The 27,726-nt window shown below is 41.8% G+C and overlaps 1 protein-coding gene across 1 annotated transcript; it reads right to left on the bottom strand.

The window, feature by feature from the left end:
• Positions 1–9: 9 nt before the first annotated feature.
• Positions 10–27,720, bottom strand: LOC106576513 (YY1-associated factor 2). The gene is made up of 4 exons (XM_082977860.1): positions 27,568–27,720; positions 27,027–27,152; positions 12,599–12,754; positions 10–2,657 (listed from the first exon to the last, which is right to left on the bottom strand). The coding sequence occupies exons 1-4, from the start codon at positions 27,591–27,593 to the stop codon at positions 2,378–2,380; spliced, it is 588 nt and encodes a 195-aa protein (XP_082833986.1). The 5' UTR covers positions 27,594–27,720; the 3' UTR covers positions 10–2,377.
• Between the last annotated feature and the right edge of the window lie 6 nt (positions 27,721–27,726).

The raw sequence follows: 27,726 nt of genomic DNA, 5'->3' as shown, positions 1-27,726 counted from the left end.
AATACATAATGCCATTATTTATATCTTTCTTTATAGACATTGAACCATGTAATCAACCAAGTTGTCCATACATTTCTAAACAGCAAAGCTTGGTAGAAACAAAACAAATTATAGAAAATGTAACAGTGAATGTTGTGATACAGTACCATTTGAGGTGGTGTTAAAACGGACACAATTCAAAAACAGACGTTGTTTTGAAGAATATTTTCTCATGAATGATAAAACCACACCAGGTCCCGGCTGATGTGAGTCAATGACAATACAATTCAGTCTCCAACACATTCAATCAATAAATGACACTTTACAACTGAGAGACAAGTACCAAAAGAGAACCCATAGGTTTTCAATCCTCTCCGCATGTACCTCATGTTTTCTTCCATAATGCAACACAAACTGAAGAACTCTGAACCATAATCATCATGTCACGACAGTTCTCATTGGACAGGAGGTTGAATGTCCCGATGTTGACATGGATACTAACACTGACGTGATGTTATAACACATTAAAACAGAGCTGTACAATAGGCTAAGATCAGCTAAATGTAATGATATTACTTCATGTTTAGAACACAGGTTTCAAAAAATAGTTTTTAAAAGTCAGTTAAATTGACCTAAAGTTAATCAGAGAAATTTCATTAAAACAAGACTTCAGATTGTGGTGTTTTTTTGTCCAAAAGCAAACCACAACTCAAGGTTGGTAGTAGTAGTGCTAGCTATAACCTGTAGCTGCTAAATGTGTTGATCTAGCTGTAACCTGTAGCTGCTAAATGTGTTGATCTAGCTGAAACCTGTAGCTGCTAAATGTGTTGATCTAGCTATAACCTGTAGCTGCTAAATGTGTTGATCTAGCTGTAACCTGTAGCTGCTAAATGTGTTGATCTAGCTATAACCTGTAGCTGCTAAATGTGTTGATCTAACTATAACCTGTAGCTTCTAAATGTGTTGATCTAGCAGTAACCTGTAGCTGCTAAATGTGTTGATCTAGCTGAAACCTGTAGCTGCTAAATGTGTTGATCTAGCTATAACCTGTAGCTGCTAAATGTGTTGATCTAGCTGTAACCTGTAGCTGCTAAATGTGTTGATCTAGCTATAACCTGTAGCTGCTAAATGTGTTGATCTAACTATAACCTGTAGCTGCTAAATGTGTTGATCTAGCAGTAACCTGTAGCTGCTAAATGTGTTGATCTAGCTGAAACCTGTAGCTGCTAAATGTGTTGATCTAGCTATAACCTGTAGCTGCTAAATGTGTTGATCTAGCTGTAACCTGTAGCTGCTAAATGTGTTGATCTAGCTATAACCTGTAGCTGCTAAATGTGTTGATCTAGCTATAACCTGTAGCTGCTAAATGTGTTGATCTAGCTATAACCTGTAGCTAGTACTACAGTAAATGTGCAAGTCCAGAGATAACATTACATATCCGAGTTGAGGACAGAGGAGTGAGGTTAGAGTGGCCTATGTTAAGCCATGAGTAGTCATATCCAGGGTCTAGGGGTCAGGGGTCCAGGCCAAGGTCTAGGGGATCCAGGCCAAGGTCTAGGGGTCGGGGATCCAGGCCAAGGTCTAGGGGTCGGGGATCCAGGCCAAGGTCTAGGGGTCGGGGATCCAGGGCAAGGTCCAGGAGTCGGGTGTCCAGGCCAAGGTCCAGGGGTTGGGGATCCAGGTCAAGGTCTAGGGGTTGGGGATCCAGGTCAAGGTCTAGGAGTTGGGGATCCAGGTCAAGATCTAGGGGTTGGGGATCCAGATCAAGGTCTAGGGGTTGGGGATCCAGATCAAGATCTAGGGGTTGGGGATCCAGGTCAAGATCTAGGGGTTGGGGATCCAGATCAAGGTCTAGGGGTTGGGGATCCAGGTCAAGATCTAGGGGTTGGGGATCCAGGTCAAGATCTAGGGGTTGGGGATCCAGGTCAAGATCTAGGGGTTGGGGATCAAGGCCAAGGTCTAGGGGTTGGGGATCCAGGTCAAGGTCTAGGAGTTGGGGATCCAGGTCAAGATCTAGGGGTTGGGGATCCAGATCAAGGTCTAGGGGTTGGGGATCCAGATCAAGATCTAGGGGTTGGGGATCCAGGTCAAGATCTAGGGGTTGGGGATCCAGATCAAGGTCTAGGGGTTGGGGATCCAGGTCAAGATCTAGGGGTTGGGGATCCAGGTCAAGATCTAGGGGTTGGGGATCCAGGTCAAGATCTAGGGGTTGGGGATCAAGGCCAAGGTCTAGGGGTTGGAGGTCCAGGCCAAGGGGGTCCAGGCCAAGATCTAGGGGTCGGGAATCCAGGCCAAGGTCTAGGGGTTGGCGGTCTGAGGGTCTGTTGGGCTAGGAGTTTGGTCCAGGGCCTCCAACTTGGGGGGGGGGGGGGCGGTCTGGGGCTCCAAGGGGGGTGGTCTAATGGGACTCTGTCCCGACTAAGAAGCCCTCTCCTCGGGGTGAAGTTGACCGTGAGACCCCTCTCTCAGTGTTGTTGTCTGAGCTGGAGCCACTGTGGTGTTCTGCAGACACAGACACAGTGCTGGAGGGGGTGGTAGAGGAGGGGGGTGTGGTGGTGCTGGTGGAGGAGGGGGGAGGTTTGGTTTTCTCCTTAAAGTCTGTGATGATGACAGTCAGGTCTCCAACCGTGACCTCTAGGTGCTGAGCGCTGCTCCTGTCAATATTTTTTAACCTGGGCCTGATGGAGGGAGAGGAGACAGGTGGATGTTATAAGCCTTTGACAGAGAGAGAGAGAGAGGATGGGGTAAACCACACAAACTGGAGCGCTTATGAAATATGTGGAAACCATATAAAGTTCAAGTCAGAAGTTTACATACACCTTAGCCAAGTACATTTAAACTCAGTTTTCACAATTCCTGACATTTAATCCTTGTAAAAATTCCCTGTCTTAGGTCAGTTAGGATCACCACTTTATTTTAAGAATGTGAAATGTCAGAATAATAGTGGAGAAAATGATTTATTTTAGCTTTCATTTCTTTCATCACATTCCCAGTGGGTCAGAAGTTTACATACACTCAATTAGTATTTGGTAGCATTGTTTAACTTGGGTCAAACGTTTCGGGTAGCCTTCCAATATGTTGGGTGAATTTTGGCCCATTCCTCCTGACAGAGCTGGTGTAACTGAGTCAGGTTTGTAGGCCTCCTTGCTCGCACATGCTTTTTCAGTTCTGCCCACAAATTTTCTATGGGATTGAGGTAAGGGCTTTATGTTGGCCACTCCAATACCTTGACTTTGTTGTCCTTAAGCCATTTTGCCACAACTTTGGAAGTATGCTTGGGGTCATTGTCCATTTGGAAGACCCATTTGCAATCAAGCTTTAACTTCCTGACTGATGTCTTGAGATGTTGCTTCAATATATCCACATCATTTTCCTCCCTCATGATGCTATCTATTTTGTGAAGTGCACCAGTCCCTTCTGCAGCAAAGCACCCCCACAACATGATGCTGCCACCCCCGTGCTTCACAGTTGGGATGACGTTCTTCATCTTGCAAGCCTCACCCTTTTTCCTACAAACATAACGATGGTCATTATGGCCAAACAGTTCTATTTTTGTTTCATCAGACCAGAGGACATTTCTCCAAAAGTATGATCTTTGTCCTCATGTGCAGTTGCAAACCGTAGTCTGGCTTTTTTATTGCGGGTTTGGAGCAGTGGCTTCTTCCTTGCAGAGCGGCCTTTCAGGTTATGTCGATATAGGACTTGTTTTACTGTGGATATAGATACTTTTGTACCTGTTTCCTCCAGCATCTTCACAAGGTCTTGCTGTTGTTCTGGGATTGATTTGCCCTTTTCGCACCAAAGTACGTTCATCTCTAGGAGACAGAACGCGTCTCCTTCCTGAGCGGTATGACGGCTGCGTGGTCCCATGGTGTTAATACTTGTGTACTATTGTTTGTACAGATGAACGTGGTGCCTTCAGGCGTTTGGAAATTGCTCACAAGGATGAACCAGACTTGTGGAGGTCTACAATTTCTTTTCTGAGGTCTTGGCTGATTTATTTTGATTATCCCATGATGTCAAGCAAAGAGGCACTGAGTTTGAAGGTAGGCCTTGAAATACATCCACAGGTACACCTCCAATTGACTCAAATGATGTCAATTAGCCTATCAGAAGCTTCTAAAGCCATGACATCATTTTCTGGAATTTTCCAAGCTGTTTAAAGGCACAGTCAGTTTAGTGTATGTAAACTTTTGACCCACTGGAATTGTGATACAGTGAATTATAAGTGAAAGAATCTGTCTAAACAATTTTTGTACAAATTAATTGTGTCATGCACAAAGTAGATGTCCTAACCGACTTGCCAAAACTATAGTTCGTTAACAAGAAATTTGTGGATTGAGTTTTAATGACTCCAACCTAAGTGTACGTAAACTTCCGACTTCAACTGTACCTTTCTACTATCATACTACTTTGATACTGCCACACTGACACTAATAATACTAGTAATACTCCCACTATCATACTAATAATAAACACTATCATGCTGATACTAATCACACCATCATACTACTACTACTACTCACACTATCATAGTACTAATCACACCCATCATACTACTAATCACACTATCATACTACTAATCACACTATCATACTGATACTAATCACACTGATACTAATCATACTGATACTAATCACACTGATACTAATCACACTGATACTAATCACACTGATACTAATCATACTGATACTAATCACACTGATACTAATCACACTGATACTAATCACACTGATACTAATCACACTGATACTAATCACACTGATACTAATCACACTGATACTAATCACACCATCATACTACTAATCACACTATCATACTGATACTAATCACACTGCATACTAATCACACTATCATACTACTAATCACACTATCATACTGATACTAATCACACTGATACTAATCAACTGATACTAATCACACTGATACTAATCACACTGATACTAATCACACTGATACTAATCACACTGATACTAATCACCTACTCGATACTAATCACACTGATACTAATCATACTGATACTAATCACACTATCAACTGATACTAATCACACTGATACTAATCATACTATCATACTACTACTAATCACACTATCACACTATCATACTACTACTAATCACACTATCATACTGATACTAATCACACTATCATACTACTACTACCACTAATCACACTATCATACTACTATTACTAATCATACTATCATACTACTAATCACACCATCATACTACTACTCACACCATCATACTACTAATCACACCATCATACTGATACTAATCACACCATCATACTACTACTAATCACACCATCATACTACTAATCACACTATCATACTACTAATCACACCATCATACTACTAATCACACCATCATACTACTACTACTACTCACACTATCATACTGATACTAATCACACCATCATACTGATACTAATCACACCATCATACTGATACTAATCACACCATCATACTACTAATCACACCATCATACTGATACTAATCACACCATCATACTACTACTAATCACACTATCACACTGATACTACTAATCACACCATCATACTACTACTAATCACACTATCACACTATCATACTACTACTAATCACACTATCATACTACTACTAATCACACTATCATACTACTACTAATCACACTATCATACTACTAATCACACTATCATACTACTACTGTCACACTATCATACTACTAATCACACTATCATACTACTAATCACACTATCATACTACTAATCACACCATCATACTACTAATCACACTATCATACTACCACTAATCACACTATCATACTAATCACACTATCATACTACTAATCACACTATCATACTACTAATCACACTATCATACTGATACTAATCACACTGATACTAATCACACTATCACACTGATACTAATCACACTGATACTAATCACACTATCATACTACTACTAATCACACTATCACACTATCATACTACTACTAATCACACTATCATACTGATACTAATCACACTGATACTAATCATACTATCATACTACTACTAATCACACTATCACACTATCATACTACTACTAATCACACTATCATACTGATACTAATCACACTATCATACTACTACTACCACTAATCACACTATCATACTACTATTACTAATCATACTATCATACTACTAATCACACTATCATACTACTAATCACACTATCATACTACTAATCACACCATCATACTACTACTACTACTCACACTATCATACTGATACTAATCACACCATCATACTGATACTAATCACACCATCATACTGATACTAATCACACCATCATACTACTAATCACACCATCATACTGATACTAATCACACCATCATACTACTACTAATCACACTATCACACTGATACTACTAATCACACCATCATACTACTACTAATCACACTATCACACTATCATACTACTACTAATCACACTATCATACTACTACTAATCACACTATCATACTACTAATCACACCACCATACTACTACTACTCACACTATCATACTACTAATCACACCATCATACTACTAATCACACTATCATACTACCACTAATCACACTATCATACTACCACTAATCACACTATCATACTAATCACACTATCATACTACTAATCACACTATCATACTACTAATCACACTATCATACTGATACTAATCACACTGATACTAATCACACTGATACTAATCACACTATCACACTGATACTAATCACACTGATACTAATCACACTATCATACTGATACTAATCACACTATCACACTACTACTAATCACACTATCACACTACTACTAATCACACTATCACACTACTACTAATCACACTATCATACTGATACTAATCACACTATCATACTGATACTAATCACACTATCACACTATCATACTACTACTAATCACACTATCACACTATCATACTACTACTAATCACACTATCATACTGATACTAATCACACTATCATACTACTACTACTACTACCACTAATCACACTATCATACTACTATTACTAATCATACTATCATACTACTAATCACACCATCATACTACTACTACTACTCACACCATCATACTACTAATCACACCATCATACTGATACTAATCACACCATCATACTACTACTAATCACACCATCATACTACTACTAATCACACTACTACTCACACTATCATACTACCACTAATCACACTATCATACTAATCACACGATCATACTACTAATCACACCATCACTACTGACTACTAATCACACCATCACACTGACTACTAATCACACTATCATACTACTACTACTATCACACTATCATACTGACTACTACTACACACTATCATACTGATACTAATCACACTATCATACTACTACTAATCACACTATCACACTATCATACTACTACTAATCACACTATCACACTATCATACTACTACTAATCACACTATCATACTGATACTAATCACACTATCATACTACTACTACTACTACCACTAATCACACTATCATACTACTATTACTAATCATACTATCATACTACTAATCACACTATCATACTACTAATCACACCATCATACTACTAATCACACCATCATACTACTACTACTAATCACACCATCATACTACTAATCACACCATCATACTGATACTAATCACACCATCATACTACTACTAATCACACTATCACACTGATACTACTAATCACACTATCATACTACTACTAATCACACTATCATACTACTACTAATCACACTATCATACTACTAATCACACTATCATACTACTAATCACACATCATACTACTACTCACACTATCATACTACCACTAATCACACTATCATACTACCACTAATCACACGATCATACTACTAATCACACCATCATACTACTAATCACACCATCATACTGATACTAATCACACCATCATACTGATACTACTCACACTATCATACTGATACTAATCACACTATCATACTGATACTAATCACACTATCATACTGATACTAATCACACTGATACTAATCACACTATCATACTGATACTAATCACACTGATACTAATCACACCATCATACTGATACTAATCACACTGATACTAATCACACTGATACTAATCACACCATCACACTGATACTAATCACACTGATACTAATCACACTGATACTAATCACACCATCACACTGATACTAATCACACCATCATACTACTACTACTACTACTAATCATACTACTAATCACACTATCATACTGATACTAATCACACCATCATACTGATACTAATCACACCATCATACTGATACTAATCACAGTGATACTAATCACACTGATACTAATCACACTATCATACTGATACTAATCACACTATCACACTACTACTAATCACACTATCACACTACTACTAATCACACTATCATACTGATACTAATCACACTATCATACTGATACTAATCACACTATCATACTACTACTAATCACACTATCACACTATCATACTACTACTAATCACACTATCATACTGATACTAATCACACTATCATACTACTACTACTACTACCACTAATCACACTATCATACTACTATTACTAATCATACTATCATACTACTAATCACACTATCATACTACTAATCACACCATCATACTACTAATCACACAATCATACTACTAATCACACCATCATACTACTACTACTACTCACACCATCATACTACTAATCACACCATCATACTGATACTAATCACACCATCATACTACTACTAATCACACTATCACACTGATACTACTAATCACACCATCATACTACTACTAATCACACTATCACACTATCATACTACTACTAATCACACTATCATACTACTACTAATCACACTATCATACTACTAATCACACTATCATACTACTAATCACACATCATACTACTACTCACACTATCATACTACCACTAATCACACTATCATACTACCACTAATCACACGATCATACTACTAATCACACCATCATACTACTAATCACACCATCATACTACTAATCACACCATCACACTGATACTAATCACACCATCACACTGATACTAATCACACTATCATACTGATACTAATCACACTATCATACTGATACTAATCACACTATCATACTGATACTAATCACACTGATACTAATCACACCATCATACTGATACTAATCACACTGATACTAATCACACTGATACTAATCACACCATCATACTATACTACTACTACTAATCATACTACTACTACTAATCACACTATCATACTGATACTAATCACACCATCATACTGATACTAATCACACCATCATACTGATACTAATCACAGTGATACTAATCATACTGATACTAATCACACTATCATACTGATACTAATCACACTGATACTAATCATACTGATACTAATCACACTATCATACTACTAATCACACTATCATACTACTACTAATCACACTATCATACTACTACTAATCACACTATCATACTACTACTAATCACACCATCATACTACTACTAATCACACTATCATATACTACTACTAATCACACTCATACTAATCATACTGATACTAATCACACTATCATACTATACTAATCACACTGATACTAATCATACTGATACTAATCACACTATCATACTACTAATCACACTATCATACTACTACTAATCACACTATCATACTACTACTAATCACACTATCATACTACTACTAATCACACCATCATACTACTACTAATCACACCATCATACTACTACTAATCACACCATCATACTACTACTAATCACACTATCATACTACTAATCACACTATCATACTACTAATCTACTACTAATCACACTACTACTACTAATCACACCATCATACTACTACTACTAATCACACCATCATACTACTAATCACACCATCATACTACTAATCACACCATCATACTACAACTAATCACACCATCATACTACTACTACTACTACTAATCATACTACTACTACTAATCACACTACTACTAATCACACTATCATACTACTAATCACACCATCATACTACTAATCACACCATCATACTACTACTCACACCACCATACTACTACTTATACTAATCACACCATCATACTACTACTAATCACACTATCATCACTACTAATCACACCACCATACTACTACTTCTACTAATCACACCATACTACTACTAATCACACCACCATACTACTACTTCTACTAATCACACTACAATACTACTTCTACCAATCACACTACAATACTACTACTACTAATCACACTATCATACTACCTACTATCACACTATCATACTACTAATCACACTATCATACTACATCACACTATCATACTACTACTACTAATCACCTATCATACTACTACTACTACTAATCACACCATCATACTACTACTACTACTACTACTACTACTACTACTCACACCATACTACTACTACTACTACTACTATCATACTGATACTAATCACACCACCATACTACTACTTCTACTAATCACACTATCATACTACTACTTCTACTAATCACACTATCATACTACTAATCACACTATCATACTACTACTACTAATCACACTATCATACTACTACTACTAATCACACTATCATACTACTACTACTAATCACACTATCATACTACTACTACTAATCACACTATCATACTACTACTACTAATCACACTATCATACTACTACTACTAATCACACTATCATACTACTACTACTAATCACACTATCATACTACTACTACTAATCACACTATCATACTACTACTAATCACACTACTACTAATCACACTACTACTAATCATACTACTACTAATCACACTATCATACTACTAATCACACTATCCTACTACTACTACTACTACTAATCACACCATCATACTACTACTAATCACACCATCATACTACTAATCACACCATCATACTACTAATCACACCATCATACTACTAATCACACTACCATACTACTAATCACACTATCATACTACTACTACTACTATCATACTTCTACTAATCACACCATCATACTACTACTACTAATCACCACTCACTACTACTAATCACACTATCATACTACTACTACTAATCACACTATCATACTACTACTACTAATCACACTATCATACTACTACTACTAATCACACTATCATACTACTACTACATCACACTATCATACTACTACTAATCACACTATCTACTAATCACACTACTACTAATCACACTACTACTAATCACACTATCATACTACTACTCACACTCATACTAATCACACTATCATACTACTAATCACACTATCATACTACTAATCACACTATCCTACTACTACTACTACTACTATCACACCACCATACTACTACTCACACTATCATACTACTAATCACACCATCATACTACTAATCACACTATCATACTACTACTCACACCATCATACTACTAATCACACCATCATACTACTACTCACACCATCATACTACTACTCACACTATCATACTACTACTCACACCATCATACTACTAATCACACCATCATACTACTAATCACACTATCATACTACTACTCACACCATCATACTACTAATCACACCATCATACTACTAATCACACCATCATACTACTACTCACACTATCATACTACTAATCACACCATCATACTACTACTCACACTATCATACTACTAATCACACCATCATACTACTAATCACACCATCATACTACTAATCACACTACCATACTACTACTACTCACACTATCATACTACTAATCACACCATCATACTACTACTACTACTAATCACACCATACTACTACTCACACTATCATACTACTACTACTAATCCCACTATCATACTACTACTACTACTAAACACACTATCATACTACTACTACTCACACCATACTACTACTAATCACACTATCATACTACTACTACTAATCACACTATCATACTACTACTACTAATCACACTAACATACTGATACTACTACTAATCACACTATCATACTACTACTAGTCACACTATCATACTACTACTAGTCACACTATCATACTACTACTAGTCACACTATCATACTACTACTAATCACACTATCATACTACTACTCACACTATCATACTACTACTCACACTATCATACTACTACTCACACTATCATACTACTACTGTCACACTATCATACTACTACTCACACTATCATACTACTACTCACACTATCATACTACTACTCACACTATCATACTACTACTCACACTATCATACTACTACTCACACTATCATACTACTACTCACACTATCATACTACTAATCACACTATCATACTACTACTCACACTATCATACTACTAATCACACTATCATACTACTACTCACACTATCATACTACTAATCACACTATCATACTACTACTCACACTATCATACTACTACTCACACTATCATACTACTACTCACACTATCATACTACTACTCACACTATCATACTACTACTCACACTATCATACTACTAATCACACTATCATACTACTACTCACACTATCATACTACTACTACAGGTTAAATGCAACAGGTTCATGATAAACAGTTGTTTATCTGTGAATGTTTACCTCATCTTCTTGTGGCTGTTCTTCTTCACTGTGGGCTCTTTGTCATTCTTCTCCTGGTCCGTTCTGTCCTTCTTGTCCTTCTTGGGCAGCAGCGTGGGCGAGGCGAACTGCGGCGCTACCCGCTGAGCAACCAGCTGGGAGACAGGACGAGGCTTCCTGTAGGAGCACACCGTACCATTAGTGAGACAGGGAAGCGTTTAGCGAGCAAAACCAATGTGTTATATTTACAACCTATCTAGTAATTAGCAGTTTCTAAGCCATTTATAAAGTATACCTTAATGTAAAGTGTCAACAATAACGGTTGAAAAAGCTGGAAACTTGGATACAGCAATCAACATTGATCTCAATGTTGCGCAATGACGTCACTTATGGGAAAAACAGAAGTTCGCCAACATAACAAGTGAAAAGGCCAAAGCAGTGACTAACCACCCAGCTTAATACTTAAAAGAACATACAGCATTGAATGCAATCAGTGGGTGTAGCCAAAGCTCCTCTCTGAAGAAGCAGCTACCCCATGTCATCCTCCTCTGTCCAAATGCTTCACAACAACATGCATTATGCAATTATTCCAGTAGCACTGTATGCATGAGCTGCCAGGTCCTGTACGTTGCTTCTTTACGGACGGACAAATAACTAGTGTGAATGCCAGCCCAGCCCACAGTGCTGACAGACCCATCTGCTGTTCTGCCATGGTGAGATTACTACACCATACAGTCAGTGTGTGTGTGTGTTGTGTGTGTGTGTGTGTGTGTGTGTGTGTTGTGTTCTGCCATGGTGAGATTACTACACCATACAGTCAGTGTGTGTGTGTGTGTGTGTGTGTGTGTGTGTGTTGTGTTCTGCCATGGTGAGATTACTACACCATACAGTCAGTGTGTGTGTGTGTGTGTGTGTGTGTGTGTGTGTGTGTGTGTTGTGTTCTGCCATGGTGAGATTACTACACCATACAGTCTCTGTACTGACTGCAGAGTGATCTTTCCTTTCAGTGGTTCCGTCTAGAACAAAACACACACGCTGACATTTCACAGATGAGCCCTGGAGGCATGCAGAAACCCGACCAGCACATTTAGTATGAAATTCACCACCATGAGAGTAATTGTCATCAGCTTGTCTCTAGTCAGTTCCAATCACGCTGTAGTAAGATGGAGAAACAGTTTAGCCTTGTTTCTGCAGTGCTACTTATCAGTATGCTTATCTGTGATACTCTCAAATAGAACAGTACTTGACTTTCTGACACACGGAAACCATGACAACTACAGCTGGACGAGTCGCTAAGGGAAGAGGAAGGCGTTGTTTAGTTTAGATGACCATAATGGCCTCAATTATAAACCTACAGCCTGAAAAAGCTACATTCAAGTGTTGTTTTGAAAATCCCCTTACAGTAACTGCATCAAGACCAGCCAGCGTGGACATGTTTCACATGGCCTATATACTGCCAGAGACACAGAGATGGAGGGAGAGAGAGAGAGAGGGGAGTCGCAGCACAGCCCACCATGGAACTAACCAATGCTGACAACTTTAATCAGCCGGAGAACAATCTCTCAGTAATAACATAATTCATGTTGTTGTGTGTGTTGAAAATCATCTCTGTCCCGACTCCCCAAACACATTGGGATGGATGATGGGAGCGCTTGGTTTTCAGACTGAGTCAATTGCTGCAAGGTGATAGAGGAGACTGCTGCCAGGACTGATGCTGTCATGTTGTACAGAGGTGGAGTGGTTAACAGAGCACAGCAGTTAACCCAATCAGAGGTCATTATGAAAGCACCTACTATAGGTCTCCAGTGTGTGTGTGTGTGTGTGTGTGTGTTGTCCAGTATTGGCCTAGCATTTACACACCACATCAGGCTGGGCTGGGACAGGGATTCCAATAGGATGACTTTCCTCAGTGTCTGGCTCTGCGCGCTAGCCTATGTTCTGACATTAATACTGTGTGTTGGAACGCCTGTGTGGGAGTGTGATTTTCAATCAATAGCCCACTCCCAGAATCTGTTCTAGAATGGCTAATGGAGTCTGCCACTATGAAAGTAGGACATCAAGGAGGGGTTTAAATAAAGGCACCAAACAGCAGCCAGACAGAGTGGATTTCCTTTCAGCCAGCTAGATAAATAATGATGAGGTGCCTTTAGATCTTACATCACTGTCTCTAGTCTCTACACTGCCCTGACACTTTACATTATTCAACAATCAACTGGTATATATTTCATTGAAATGACTAACGAACAGAAGTAGCCTAAATCTGTCTCTCTCTCTCGTAGGCTATTTCACCCAATAGATATGGGAGTTATTTTCAAATTCTTTGTGGATCTGTGTAATCTGAGGGAAATATGAGTCTCTAATATGGTCATACATTTGGCAGGAGGTTAGGAAGTGCAGCTCAGTTTCCACCTCATTTTGTGGGCAGTGTGCACATAGCCTGTCTTCTCTTGAGAGCCAGGTCTGCCTACGGCGGCCTTTCTCAATAGCAAGGCTCTCTCTCTCTCTCTGGATGACTGCACATCCTGTCACCCTTCTTCCCACTCTTCCCTCCCCCTGTCTGTCAGCCTCTCTAGTGATGGTGTTGTGTTATACAGTAATGTTAAAACAGAGAGACACCAGGGGTCCTGATGACTCATTGACCCAGGCATAACACTGGTGTCTCACAGGGCTGCTGTTAGACCCCAGCTGGCTGAAACTGTCACCTCTCAATGTGTTGTACTGCTGCAGTATGTTTCATGGCTGCTGTTAGACCACAGCTGGCTGAAACTGTCAGCTCTCAATGTGTTGTACTGCTGCAGTATGTTTCATGGCGGCTGTTAGACCCCAGCTGGCTGAAACTGTCAGCTCTCAATGTGTTGTACTGCTGCAGTATGTTTCATGGCTGCTGTTAGACCACAGCTGGCTGAAACTGTCAGCTCTCAATGTGTTGTACTGCTGCAGTATGTTTCATGGCTGCTGTTAGACCACAGCTGGCTGAAACTGTCAGCTCTCAATGTGTTGTACTGCTGCAGTATGTTTCATGGCGGCTGTTAGACCACAGCTGGCTGAAACTGTCAGCTCTCAATGTGTTGTACTGCTGCAGTATGTTTCATGGCGGCTGTTAGACCACAGCTGGCTGAAACTGTCAGCTCTCAATGTGTTGTACTGCTGCAGTATGTTTCATGGCTGCTGTTAGACCCCAGCTGGCTGAAACTGTCAGCTCTCAATGTGTTGTACTGCTGCAGTATGTTTCATGGCTGCTGTTAGACCACAGCTGGCTGAAACTGTCAGCTCTCAATGTGTTGTACTGCTGCAGTATGTTTCATGGCTGCTGTTAGACCACAGCTGGCTGAAACTGTCAGCTCTCAATGTGTTGTACTGCTGCAGTATGTTTCATGGCGGCTGTTAGACCACAGCTGGCTGAAACTGTCAGCTCTCAATGTGTTGTACTGCTGCAGTATGTTTCATGGCTGCTGTTAGACCCCAGCTGGCTGAAACTGTCAGCTCTCAATGTGTTGTACTGCTGCAGTATGTTTCATGGCTGCTGTTAGACCACAGCTGGCTGAAACTGTCAGCTCTCAATGTGTTGTACTGCTGCAGTATGTTTCATGGCTGCTGTTAGACCACAGCTGGCTGAAACTGTCAGCTCTCAATGTGTTGTACTGCTGCAGTATGTTTCATGGCGGCTGTTAGACCACAGCTGGCTGAAACTGTCAGCTCTCAATGTGTTGTACTGCTGCAGTATGTTTCATGGCGGCTGTTAGACCCCAGCTGGCTGAAACTGTCAGCTCTCAATGTGTTGTACTGCTGCAGTATGTTTCATGGCTGCTGTTAGACCCCAGCTGGCTGAAACTGTCAGCTCTCAATGTGTTGTACTGCTGCAGTATGTTTCATGGCTGCTGTTAGACCCCAGCTGGCTGAAACTGTCAGCTCTCAATGTGTTGTACTGCTGCAGTATGTTTCATGGCTGCTGTTAGACCACAGCTGGCTGAAACTGTCAGCTCTCAATGTGTTGTACTGCTGCAGTATGTTTCATGGCGGCTGTTAGACCACAGCTGGCTGAAACTGTCAGCTCTCAATGTGTTGTACTGCTGCAGTATGTTTCATGGCGGCTGTTAGACCACAGCTGGCTGAAACTGTCAGCTCTCAATGTGTTGTACTGCTGCAGTATGTTTCATGGCTGCTGTTAGACCCCAGCTGGCTGAAACTGTCAGCTCTCAATGTGTTGTACTGCTGCAGTATGTTTCATGGCTGCTGTTAGACCACAGCTGGCTGAAACTGTCAGCTCTCAATGTGTTGTACTGCTGCAGTATGTTTCATGGCTGCTGTTAGACCACAGCTGGCTGAAACTGTCAGCTCTCAATGTGTTGTACTGCTGCAGTATGTTTCATGGCTGCTGTTAGACCACAGCTGGCTGAAACTGTCAGCTCTCAATGTGTTGTACTGCTGCAGTATGTTTCATGGCGGCTGTTAGACCACAGCTGGCTGAAACTGTCAGCTCTCAATGTGTTGTACTGCTGCAGTATGTTTCATGGCGGCTGTTAGACCACAGCTGGCTGAAACTGTCAGCTCTCAATGTGTTGTACTGCTGCAGTATGTTTCATGGCTGCTGTTAGACCCCAGCTGGCTGAAACTGTCAGCTCTCAATGTGTTGTACTGCTGCAGTATGTTTCATGGCTGCTGTTAGACCCCAGCTGGCTGAAACTGTCAGCTCTCAATGTGTTGTACTGCTGCAGTATGTTTCATGGCTGCTGTTAGACCACAGCTGGCTGAAACTGTCAGCTCTCAATGTGTTGTACTGCTGCAGTATGTCTCATGAGGTCAACCTGAAATCATTTGATGTAGTCTTCGCTCTTTCTTTAACACAGTCCACACAAAAACACCAGTTCCCCTTAGACAACATAGTGCAAGTCATTCAATTGAAGACTAATGAAAGATTAGCCCCAGATGCTTTGGTCACCTGACCATCATTGTCATGCCATAGACAACGATACAGATCTGGGATCAGCCCAGTGTAAGCTGAATAATACAGTGTTAATCAGAGCAGAGCAGGAGTCCTCTGTCCTCCCACAGATCAGTCAACCTACAGGCTCAGCAGGTCGCTGTGTGTGTGTGTGTGTGTGTGTTACACCTCCTCCTGGGATCCAGTGACATGATTAATGTCTCTCCCTGCCAGAACATGCTACTGCTATGCTGCTCTCCATTGGAGCTGTGTGTGTGTGTGTGTGTGTGTGTGTGTGTGTGTGTGTGTGTGTGTGTGAGAGAGATTGCTCTCTGCTTCCTATAGTTTATGGCACCTCCACAGCATTTAGCCCACTACGCCCTAGACCCCCCCCCTACTCTGGAAGTCCTATAGAGTCATTTCTCAGATTATATTTATATACACACACGTACATTTGCATTCTATTCTATGTTGCATCACAGCGTACTGTACAGTTTAGTATGGTGTAGGTGTAGGGATAAAAAGACAGCTTACATGCACTGTGTAGAGAATATTTGTAAGTATGCCCCGTGATTGGTGGAGGGAGATGCCCACGCAGTGTACTGTACAATTTACATAATATAACATTCACTGCTGAAAGTCTGAAATAGGCATAGGTAAACAGTAGCGACATGACAACTGGATTTTCAGTTCAACAGACCTTTTCTCCAGAGGTCCTGCAAAGGACTACATGGAGGGTGTGTGTGTGTGTTCACTGCTCACACACTTGAGCAGTTCCCCCATCATTCAAGCTGTCATACGAGCCCTCAGGTGAAGTTCAGTAAATATCCGTGTGAACTTGTGGAAATATACTAGCATAATACTGGCTACAGTAAAATCCTGACTGTTCCTTCCCTTGGGCTGAAAGTGTCAGAGAACTCATTAGTGGACAGCTGGTGGGTTGAAAGGTCAAATACAATTAGGTCTTCACACACCCAGTTATTAGACTGCTAGCAGGACGGCTAATGTTTGGAACGCGCCGTTTCTAACAGTTGTCTAGCAGCAGTTAAATCACCCTTTCATGAAGAGTGTTTTATTGTTTTCTAATGACTAGAAGCCAGAGCAGTGAGAGCACTGGAATAACGTGGTGTCTCCTCTCCAATGGCTGTAAAATACCTGAACAGAGAGGGATAATCATTAAAAGAATGGCGTGTAATTTGCCTTCCTGTATTCACCTCCTATTGTGGCTAATGGCGTGTCTTTAATGGCCTGGCAATAACGCGTGGCCTAGTGTTTACTGCCGTGCCAATCCAACTGCACGTCACAAGCTCTTTTGTCATGTTCGTTTTGGTTACCCCCTCATTTCTTCTCTCTTCCCTCTGTCCCTCCTCCTCCTCCCTCTACACTCCTTTCTTCCTCCCTGGCGTCTGTTGCCATCCTCCCATCCTGGAGACATTACAGCCTCGTTGACAACATGCTTTCAATTCTGGTTCTATCTTCTCAGCAGCATCAGAGAGAGCTGCTCTGCTAAACCTCAGCTTTGTAAAACATTCATCTTAATCTAACTGCACACATCTCTCCCTCTCTCTACCTCTCTCTCTACCTCTCTCTCTACCTCTCTCTCTACCTCTCTCTACCTCTCTCTCTACCTCTCTCTCTACCTCTCTCTCTACCTCTCTCTCTACCTCTCTCTCTACCTCTCTCTCTACCTCTCTCTCTACCTCTCTCTCTACCTCTACCTCTCTCTACCTCTCTCTCTACCTCTACCTCTCCCTCTCTACCTCTCTCTCTACCTCCATCTCTCTCCTCCCCTCTTTTACCCCAAATGAGCTCAGTACCAACTCATCCATCTGGGAGTAAAGTTAGGCCTGTTTGACACAGATACGGGTAACTTTTGACCTATGTAACTAATTCCATATTAAAACCGGATTACAAAAGTCAGTGACCATGCAATGATCTTACATAGGGTCTACATTATTGTTCAAGCTAAAATTAGTGACCACAAAATAATCTTTGAGATATATATAATATCTCAAGCTAAATAAAGCCAGAGGGAAATAGAAAGGTCATATTAATATCCTCCATAATCCATGTCCTACATTAGATTTAGTACACCAGCTGTCTGGCTCTTTCCCCCACTGGAAGAGCCCTCCCTCCCTCCCTCCCTCCCTAGAAGAGACAGCCAACCCCCTGGAGTGTGCTGTGTGTGGACGGGTGGGTGACGCAGGTCGAGTCATGTTGCTATTGGCCCTTCATTAACTACCGCGACCTCCTTTGTTGGCCATCTTGCTAGCATCACCTCTGGTAGGAGCTGTGTTGTTGTTGCTGTAGAGGGCAGAGGGTTAGCGCTTGGCCTTGATGAAGTAGACCGTCTCTCTGAGAGGAGGAAAGGAAGAGAGGAAAGAGATGAGAGGAAAGGAAGGGAGGACAGCACTGAGATCTCTTCCTGTCCCTCTTGAGAATACATCTCAGTGAATGATAGTCTACCGTTTGTTTTTTTGAAGGACCACACGCCGGTAGGTGTCTGAGTGCCGGCATTTTCGTCCATTTCTACACGTAAAATTGGTTCGTACTCGGTTGGCAAATTACGGTCGGCACTTTGTTCAGAGATGCTAAGTACCATCGGCTGGCAAACGTGAACTGTGTTGCTGCTCTGGGCAGATGGCAAGTGCTTGGCCCTTCTGGAGCAGAGGTCCCTCTCAGACTCTCTCTCTCTTAGCCCCTTGTCTTCTGTGTGTGGAGGGAATTTGATGTCTCTCTCTTTCTTCTCCCTCTGCTATCTTCCTGTGTGTGCAGCGGTGGTTGAGTTGTTTGTAATGGTGGTGACCCCCTGGCTGCTTTAAGAGTGTTGTCCTGATGAAAATCTCTGTTCCACTGATGACATCACACTGATTAAGCCCTAGCATACTAATGAGCCTAGCTCTGGTTGTCTGGCAGCTGCTGTAGCAGCCTCATTTCAGAGACTAGACACACACACACACACACACACACACACCCAGGCCCCCCAAAACTCACACACACACACAAACAAATGACATACACACAAATACACGTGCACAGACCCGTGTACACACAACATTCCAGTCACAGAGGCAATGGAGACAATTGGGTCTGCCTCCACACTGTTAGCTGGCTCATTTGAAAACTGCTCTTTAAACCAGGATAATTGGTTTTGCATGAAGGAGAAGGATAATGTTCAACCTTTGGTAATAAAACCACACACACACACACAGAGACAGAGAGAGAGACGGAGCGACAGAGAGAGAGAGAGAGCTAGCTATTCTTGCATGGCTTTGTTTCTCTTGTTGTCCATGAAAGCAAGATGTCACTCAGGGACAACACCAGGGTGACTGTGACTCAATAACACCGACGTCATGGTGCCAGGCTCTGGTCAAAAGTAGTGCACTATATAGGGAATAGGTACCATTTGGGATGTGGACACACTTACTCATTGAAGGGTTTTTCTTTATTTTTACTATTTTCTACATTGTAGAATAATAGTGAAGACATCAACACTATCAAATAACACATATGGAATCATGTAGTTACCCAAAAACTGTTAAACAAATACAAATATATTTTATATTCTTCAAAGTAGCCACCCTTTGCCTTGATGACAGCTTTGCACACTCTTGGCATTCTGTCAACCAGCTTCGTGAGGAATGCTTTTCCAACAGTCTTGAAGGAGTTCCCAATTATGCCGAGCACTTGTTGGCCGCTTTTCCTTCACTCTGCGGTCGTACTCATCCCAAACCATCTCAATTGGGTAGAGGCCGGGTGATTGTGGAGGCCAGGTCATCTGATGCAGCACTGCATCACTCTCCTTCTTGGTCAAATAGCGCTTTACACAGCCTGGAGGTGTGTTGGGTCATTGTCCTGTTGAAAAACAAATGATAGTGGGACTAAGCGCAAACCAGATGGGATGGCGTATCGCTTCAGAATGCTGTGATAGCCATGCTGGTTAAGTGTGCCTTGAATTCTAAAAAGAAATCACAGACCGTGTCACCAGCAAAGCACCCCCACACCCCCTCCTCCATGCTTCACGGTGGGAACCACACATGTGGAGATCATCCGTTCACCTATTCTGCGTCTCATAGAGACACAGCGGTTGGAACTAAAAATCTTACAATTTGGACTCATCAGACCAAAATGACAGATTTCCACCAGTCTAATGTCCATCGGTTGTGTTTCTTGGCCCAAGCAAGTCTCTTCTTCTTATTGGTGTCTTTTAGTAGTGGTTTCTTTGCAGCAATTTGACCATGAAGGCCTGATTCACGCAGTCTCCTCTGAACAGTTGATGTTGAGATGTGTCTGTTACTTGAACACTGTGAAGCATTTATTTGGGCTGCAATTTCTGAGGCTGGTAACTAATGAATTTATCCTCTGCAGCAGAGGTACCTCTGGGTCTTCCTTTCCTGTGGTGGTCCTAATTAGAGCCAGTTTCATCTTAGCGCTTGATGGTTTTTGCGACTGCACTTGAACAAACTTTAAAAGTCCTTGAACTGTTCCGGATTGACTGACTGTCGTTTCTCTTTGCTTATTTGAACTGTTCTTGACATAATATGGATTTGTTCTTTTACCAAATAGGGCTATCTTCTGTATACCACCCCTACCTTGCCACAACACAACTAATTGGCTCAAACGCATTAAGAAGGAAAGAAATAACAAAAAATGTAATTTTAACAAGGCACACCTGTTAATTGAAATGTGTGCAAAGCGATCATCAAGACAAAAGGTGGCTATTTTGAAGAATATAAAATATATTTTGATTGTTTAACACTTTTTTGGTTACTACATGATTCCATATGTGTTATTTCATAGTTTTGATGTCTTCACTATTATTCTACAATGTAGAAAATAGTAAAAATTAAGAAAACCCCTTCAATGAGTAGGTGTGTCCAAACATTTGATTGGTACTGTACATTCACAGTCAGCTAAGCTTTGGCAGATGTCCCCTGGACATCCTTACCCACCATGACATAAGATTAGGGATGCACGATATATCGGAATCAGACGATATTAGCTAAAAATGCCAACATCGACCTGATGTCTAGTTTAACGCCGATGTGCAAAACCGATGTCAAAGCTGACGTGCATACCTATATAACGTAGGTAGATGACTTAAAGACGGCACTAAAAATACAGCGCTACACAGAACAAACACAGAAAAATACTAAGTGCACACTTCCAACAACTAAACAAGTTCAAGTCGAGCAGTCATTTGAAAGAGTAAAGAGTAAAAAAAAAAATCTGCGAGACAACTCAAAGGCGAAAACCATGAATATCAAAATAATGGAATTCATTGTCCTTGACAATCAAGCATTCTCTGTCGTGGATGATGTTGGCTTTCGCGACTGGTCGAGCATCTTGAGCCCTGGTACACACTACCAAGTAGGCACTATTTTTCAGATGTTGCCCTACCGGAGTTACACAGTATTGTTGAAATGCACATCTATGAGCTACTTGCTATGGGCGTCACTGCTATTAGCTTCACGACTGACATTTGCACCAGCGATGTCAACCCCATGAGCATGCTGAGTGTGACAGCACAGTGGATCGACAAGGACTTCGTACTGAGGAAAGCCGTATTGCATGCTCAAGAATGTGCTGGTTTTCATACCGCTGCTGCCACTTTAATGGCATTTGAGAACATGTTTGAAACTAGGAAACATGAACACTCTCCTAGCACCATTTGAACAACTGACTGGAGAAATAAGCTCATCAACTGCGTCTGCAGCAGACGTGATACCCTCTGTCATGGCATTGAAGCGCCTGCTCAACAAAACTGCCCACACAGACCGTGGGGTTAAAACTTACAAAAGTACTCAAGGCTGTGAACAAGTGATTCTGTGGCATTCTCTCTGAGCCTCTTTACTGCCACCGTGCTCGATACTAGGTACAAGGATCGCTACTATGATGCAGAACAGAAAAACGGGGTTTACGTGAAATGTTACATACACAGCTGGACAAGATGGAAACGGACACAGTGACAGTGCGCACCGAGGAAGAGAAGCCAAGGACAGATAGAGCTGAAACTTCACTGCTTGACATGTATGATGAAATCCTGGTTGAGACTGAACAAATGAACAATGAAACAGCACAGCAAGTAAGTGAAAGAAATAGGTTTTGATGATGGATTTGAGGTTTTTAATGGTAATGGGGACATATATAAATGCCAACAAAATAACTTTTTTTGTCAGTGTGGTATGTGTGTAACCTTTATATAACTATGCAAGTCAGTTAAGAACAAATTCTTATCTACAATGACGGCCAAACCCGGACAACACTGGGCCCTATGGGACTCCCAATCACGGCCGGATGTCATACTGCCTGGATTCGAACCAGGGACTGTAGTGACACCTCTTGCACTGAGATGCAGTGCCTTAGACTGCTGTGTCCATGTGTGTGTGTGTGTTAACTATTTAACTGTACGAGAATGCTTAAAAGTCCACTTAAATGTTAAATGTTGGTTATCTGTATAATTTTTTGGGGCAAGGAAAATATCGGATATTGGTATCGGCCAAAAATGTAATATTGGTGCATCCCTACATAAGATGGATGATGTTCCCTGGACCACAACATCCTCTACCACCATGACATAAGATGGATGATGTCCCCTGGACCTGAAGATCCTTACCCACCATGACATAAGATGGATGATGTCCCCTGGACCTGAAGATCCTTACCCACCATGACATAAGATGGATGATGTACCCTGGACCACAAGATCCTCTACCACCATGACATAAGATGGATGATGTCCCCTGCACCTGAAGATCCTTACCCACCATGACATAAGATGGACGACGTCCCCTGGACCACAAGATCCTCTACCACCATGACATAAGATGGATGATGTCCCCTGGACCTGAAGATCCTTACCCACCATGACATAAGATGGATGATGTCCCCTGGACCTGAAGATCCTTACCCACCATGACATAAGATGGATGATGTACCCTGGACCACAAGATCCTCTACCACCATGACATAAGATGGATGATGTCCCCTGCACCTGAAGATCCTTACCCACCATGACATAAGATGGACGACGTCCCCTGGACCACAAGATCCTCTACCACCATGACATAAGATGGATGATGACCCCTGGACCTGAAGATCCTCTACCACCATGACATGAGATGGATGATGTCCCCTGGACCACAAGATCCTTACCCACCATGACATAAGATGGATGATGTCCCCTGGACCACAACATCCTCTACCACCATGACATAAGATGGATGATGTCCCCTGGACCACAACATCCTCTACCACCATGACATGAGATGGATGATGTCCCCTGGACCACAAGATCCTTACCCACCATGACATAAGATGGATGATGTCCCCTGGACCACAACATCCTCTACCACCATGACATAAGATGGATGATGTCCCCTGGACCACAACATCCTCTACCACCATGACATAAGATGGATGATGTCCCCTGGACCTGAAGATCCTCTACCACCATGACATAAGATGGATGATGTCCCCTGGACCACAACATCCTCTACCACCATGACATAAGATGGATGATGTCCTCTGCACCTGAAGATCCTCTACCACCATGACATAAGATGGATGATGTTCCCTGGACCACAACATCCTCTACCACCATGACATAAGATGGATGATGTCCCCTGGACCTGAAGATCCTCTACCACCATGACATAAGATGGATGATGTCCCCTGGACCTGAAGATCCTTACCTACCATGACATAAGATGGATGATGTCCCCTGGACCTGAAGATCCTTACCTACCATGACATAAGATGGATGATGAGAGCCGTGATGATTAAATACCGACCTGCCTCCTGCCCTCCACTTCCCCTTCCCACTGAGTTCATCAACACCGCCAGCCTTGTCAAAGCATGTGTGTGTGTGCCTGCAGTGTGTGTGTGTGCCTGCAGTGTGTGTGTGCGCCTGCAGTGTGTGTGTGCGCCTGCAGTGTGTGTGTGTGCCTGCAGTGTGTGTGTGTGCCTGCAGTGTGTGTGGGTGCCTGCAGTGTGTGTGGGTGCCTGCAGTGTGTGTGGGTGCCTGCAGTGTGTGGGTGCCTGCAGTGTGTGTGTGTGTGCCTGCAGTGTGTGTGTGTGTGCCTGCAGTGTGTGTGTGTGTGCCTGCAGTGTGTGTGTGCGCGTGTCTTTTTACCTTTGTTTAACTAGGCAGGTCAGTTAAGAACAAATTCTTATTTTCAATGATGGTCTAGTGAGTTAACTGCCTTGTTCAGGGGCAGAACAACAGACTTTTACCTTGTCAGCTCAAGGATTCAATCTTGCAACCTTTCGGTTAAAAGTCCAACTCTCTAACCACTAAGCTACCTGCCTCCCCAGTGTGTGTGTGTGTGTGTGTGTGTGTGTGTGTGTGTGTGTGTGTGTGTGTGTGTGTGTGTGTGTGTGTGTGTGTGTGTGTGTGTCTGCGGTGTGTGTGTGTGTGTGAAGTGTGTGTGCGCAGCGTGCTGCTCTAGAAGACTAATGTTCTCTCTCCACTCAGATGAGGTGTTAACCCCAGACAGGATATGACCATATCAACTAGCTCCAGTTCATGACCCATCTATGTCTCTTAGTTATTGGGGGTTGGAATAACAAGGAATAACAAGGATGGAACAGCTCAGGTTTTGTGCCTGTCATGTTAGAATATTCCATGTAGTGCACTACATTTAAACAGGGCCCTGGTCTAAACTAGTGCACTACCTTGGGAATAAGGTGCCATTTGGGACACCACCATGCCTTGCCTTTCTAGTCTGGAAGGAAGGAAAGTTGCAGTTCAAGTTTTCAATGGAAGCTATGAATCAGAGTGAAACTAAAACTACATGTAACCTTTTTTCAATTAACACATCGAACCTGGCTCCACATCCTTCTTCAAACAACGATGACACGTGATTACAGAGCCATTTTTCATAGATTAGTTTCAAGGCAAGGGTAGCCTAGTTTCAGGGGAAGGACTCAGTAGCCTACTGCGACTTGATCTTTATTTATTCAGGTAGTCTCATTGAGATAACATCTCTTTCAAGAGAGACCTGGTAACTACTCTATAATGATTGCATAATAGCTGGTCATGTCACTTCACCTCTCTATTGTAGATAAACACATACACTTATTATTGCCGATTGTCGACAGAATTGGCCTACATAGAGTTAGTATCAACTAGGCCAAATTCATTTAAAACATGTTTTTTCATTGTGCTTGACCATGCGTACAAATAGAGGTTGTTTTTCTAACTACAATAGATGATAGTGATTACCATGTTTTTTAAGGATACTCCATGTGTTCTTAGATGCACTCCATTTCATAACCAGCATCCATGCTGTTCCATGGAACACAATACAAATCAGGTTACTAGAAAATCGCACACTGTACAGCTGATCAGCAGGCTACCGCAGCATAAAGACGTCCAGATTTCTCATGTTTACATGCATCATTTCATAAACTAAAATTAATGGACACAACCTGATACAACAATACTTACAAATACGCGTGTCGACCATCCATTTGCACGACCATAATAGCATTTATCATCGAGCAAAATGTATCGTATCCACTTACCGTGTTGACGTCCCTTTCCTTACATCGCACATCATGCACTTGAAAGCCTCCGCGGTGTTCTTGTATGTGCAAACGCTACAGTCCCAATTTCCCTCTTCCGCCGAAGGCTTTGGTTGACGCTTCGGCCTTCGAACAAAACAAAAAGGACATAAAGCACGTCAGTTTCACATCCCCAGTTCAGGGTGCTGCGTGTGCATCATGTGTAGGCTATATGCTCGCGTTGTCAAACATCTGGGAAGATGATCCATTCAGTGTTCCGAAATTGTTCTGTTTTACGAGCTCGCGCTATGATTTGACACTGCAATAAAACAGACAGTCCGCCATGGTTGTTACACCGCGGCTACCACACACACACACACACACACACACACACACACACACACACACACACACACACACACACACACACACACACACACACCACACACCACACCCACACACACACACACCACACCACATACACAAGAGTGTTTCAATTATGTGTCATGGTGTCCACTTCAAGCATCAATGACACCAGCGCAATGAATGAGTCAGACATTACCTGGTTGGACTCTTCTTGTCTCCCATGCCGCCAAAAGTTTGTTTGCGGATGTTGAAATAAGGACAGTCCCTACGTATTCTTTAAGAAAGCAATACGCGAGGAGGTATCGCACGGCTCCCAGCTGTCGTGGAAACTCCAGTTGGAGGATGGTCACATGAC

This window comes from Salmo salar, chromosome 07 (genome assembly GCF_965601325.2).
Source record: "Salmo salar chromosome 07, fSalSal1, whole genome shotgun sequence".
Taxonomy (NCBI): domain Eukaryota; kingdom Metazoa; phylum Chordata; class Actinopteri; order Salmoniformes; family Salmonidae; genus Salmo; species Salmo salar.
Note: the sequence above shows the minus strand (reverse complement) of the source record. Positions and strands in the feature narration are given on the sequence as shown.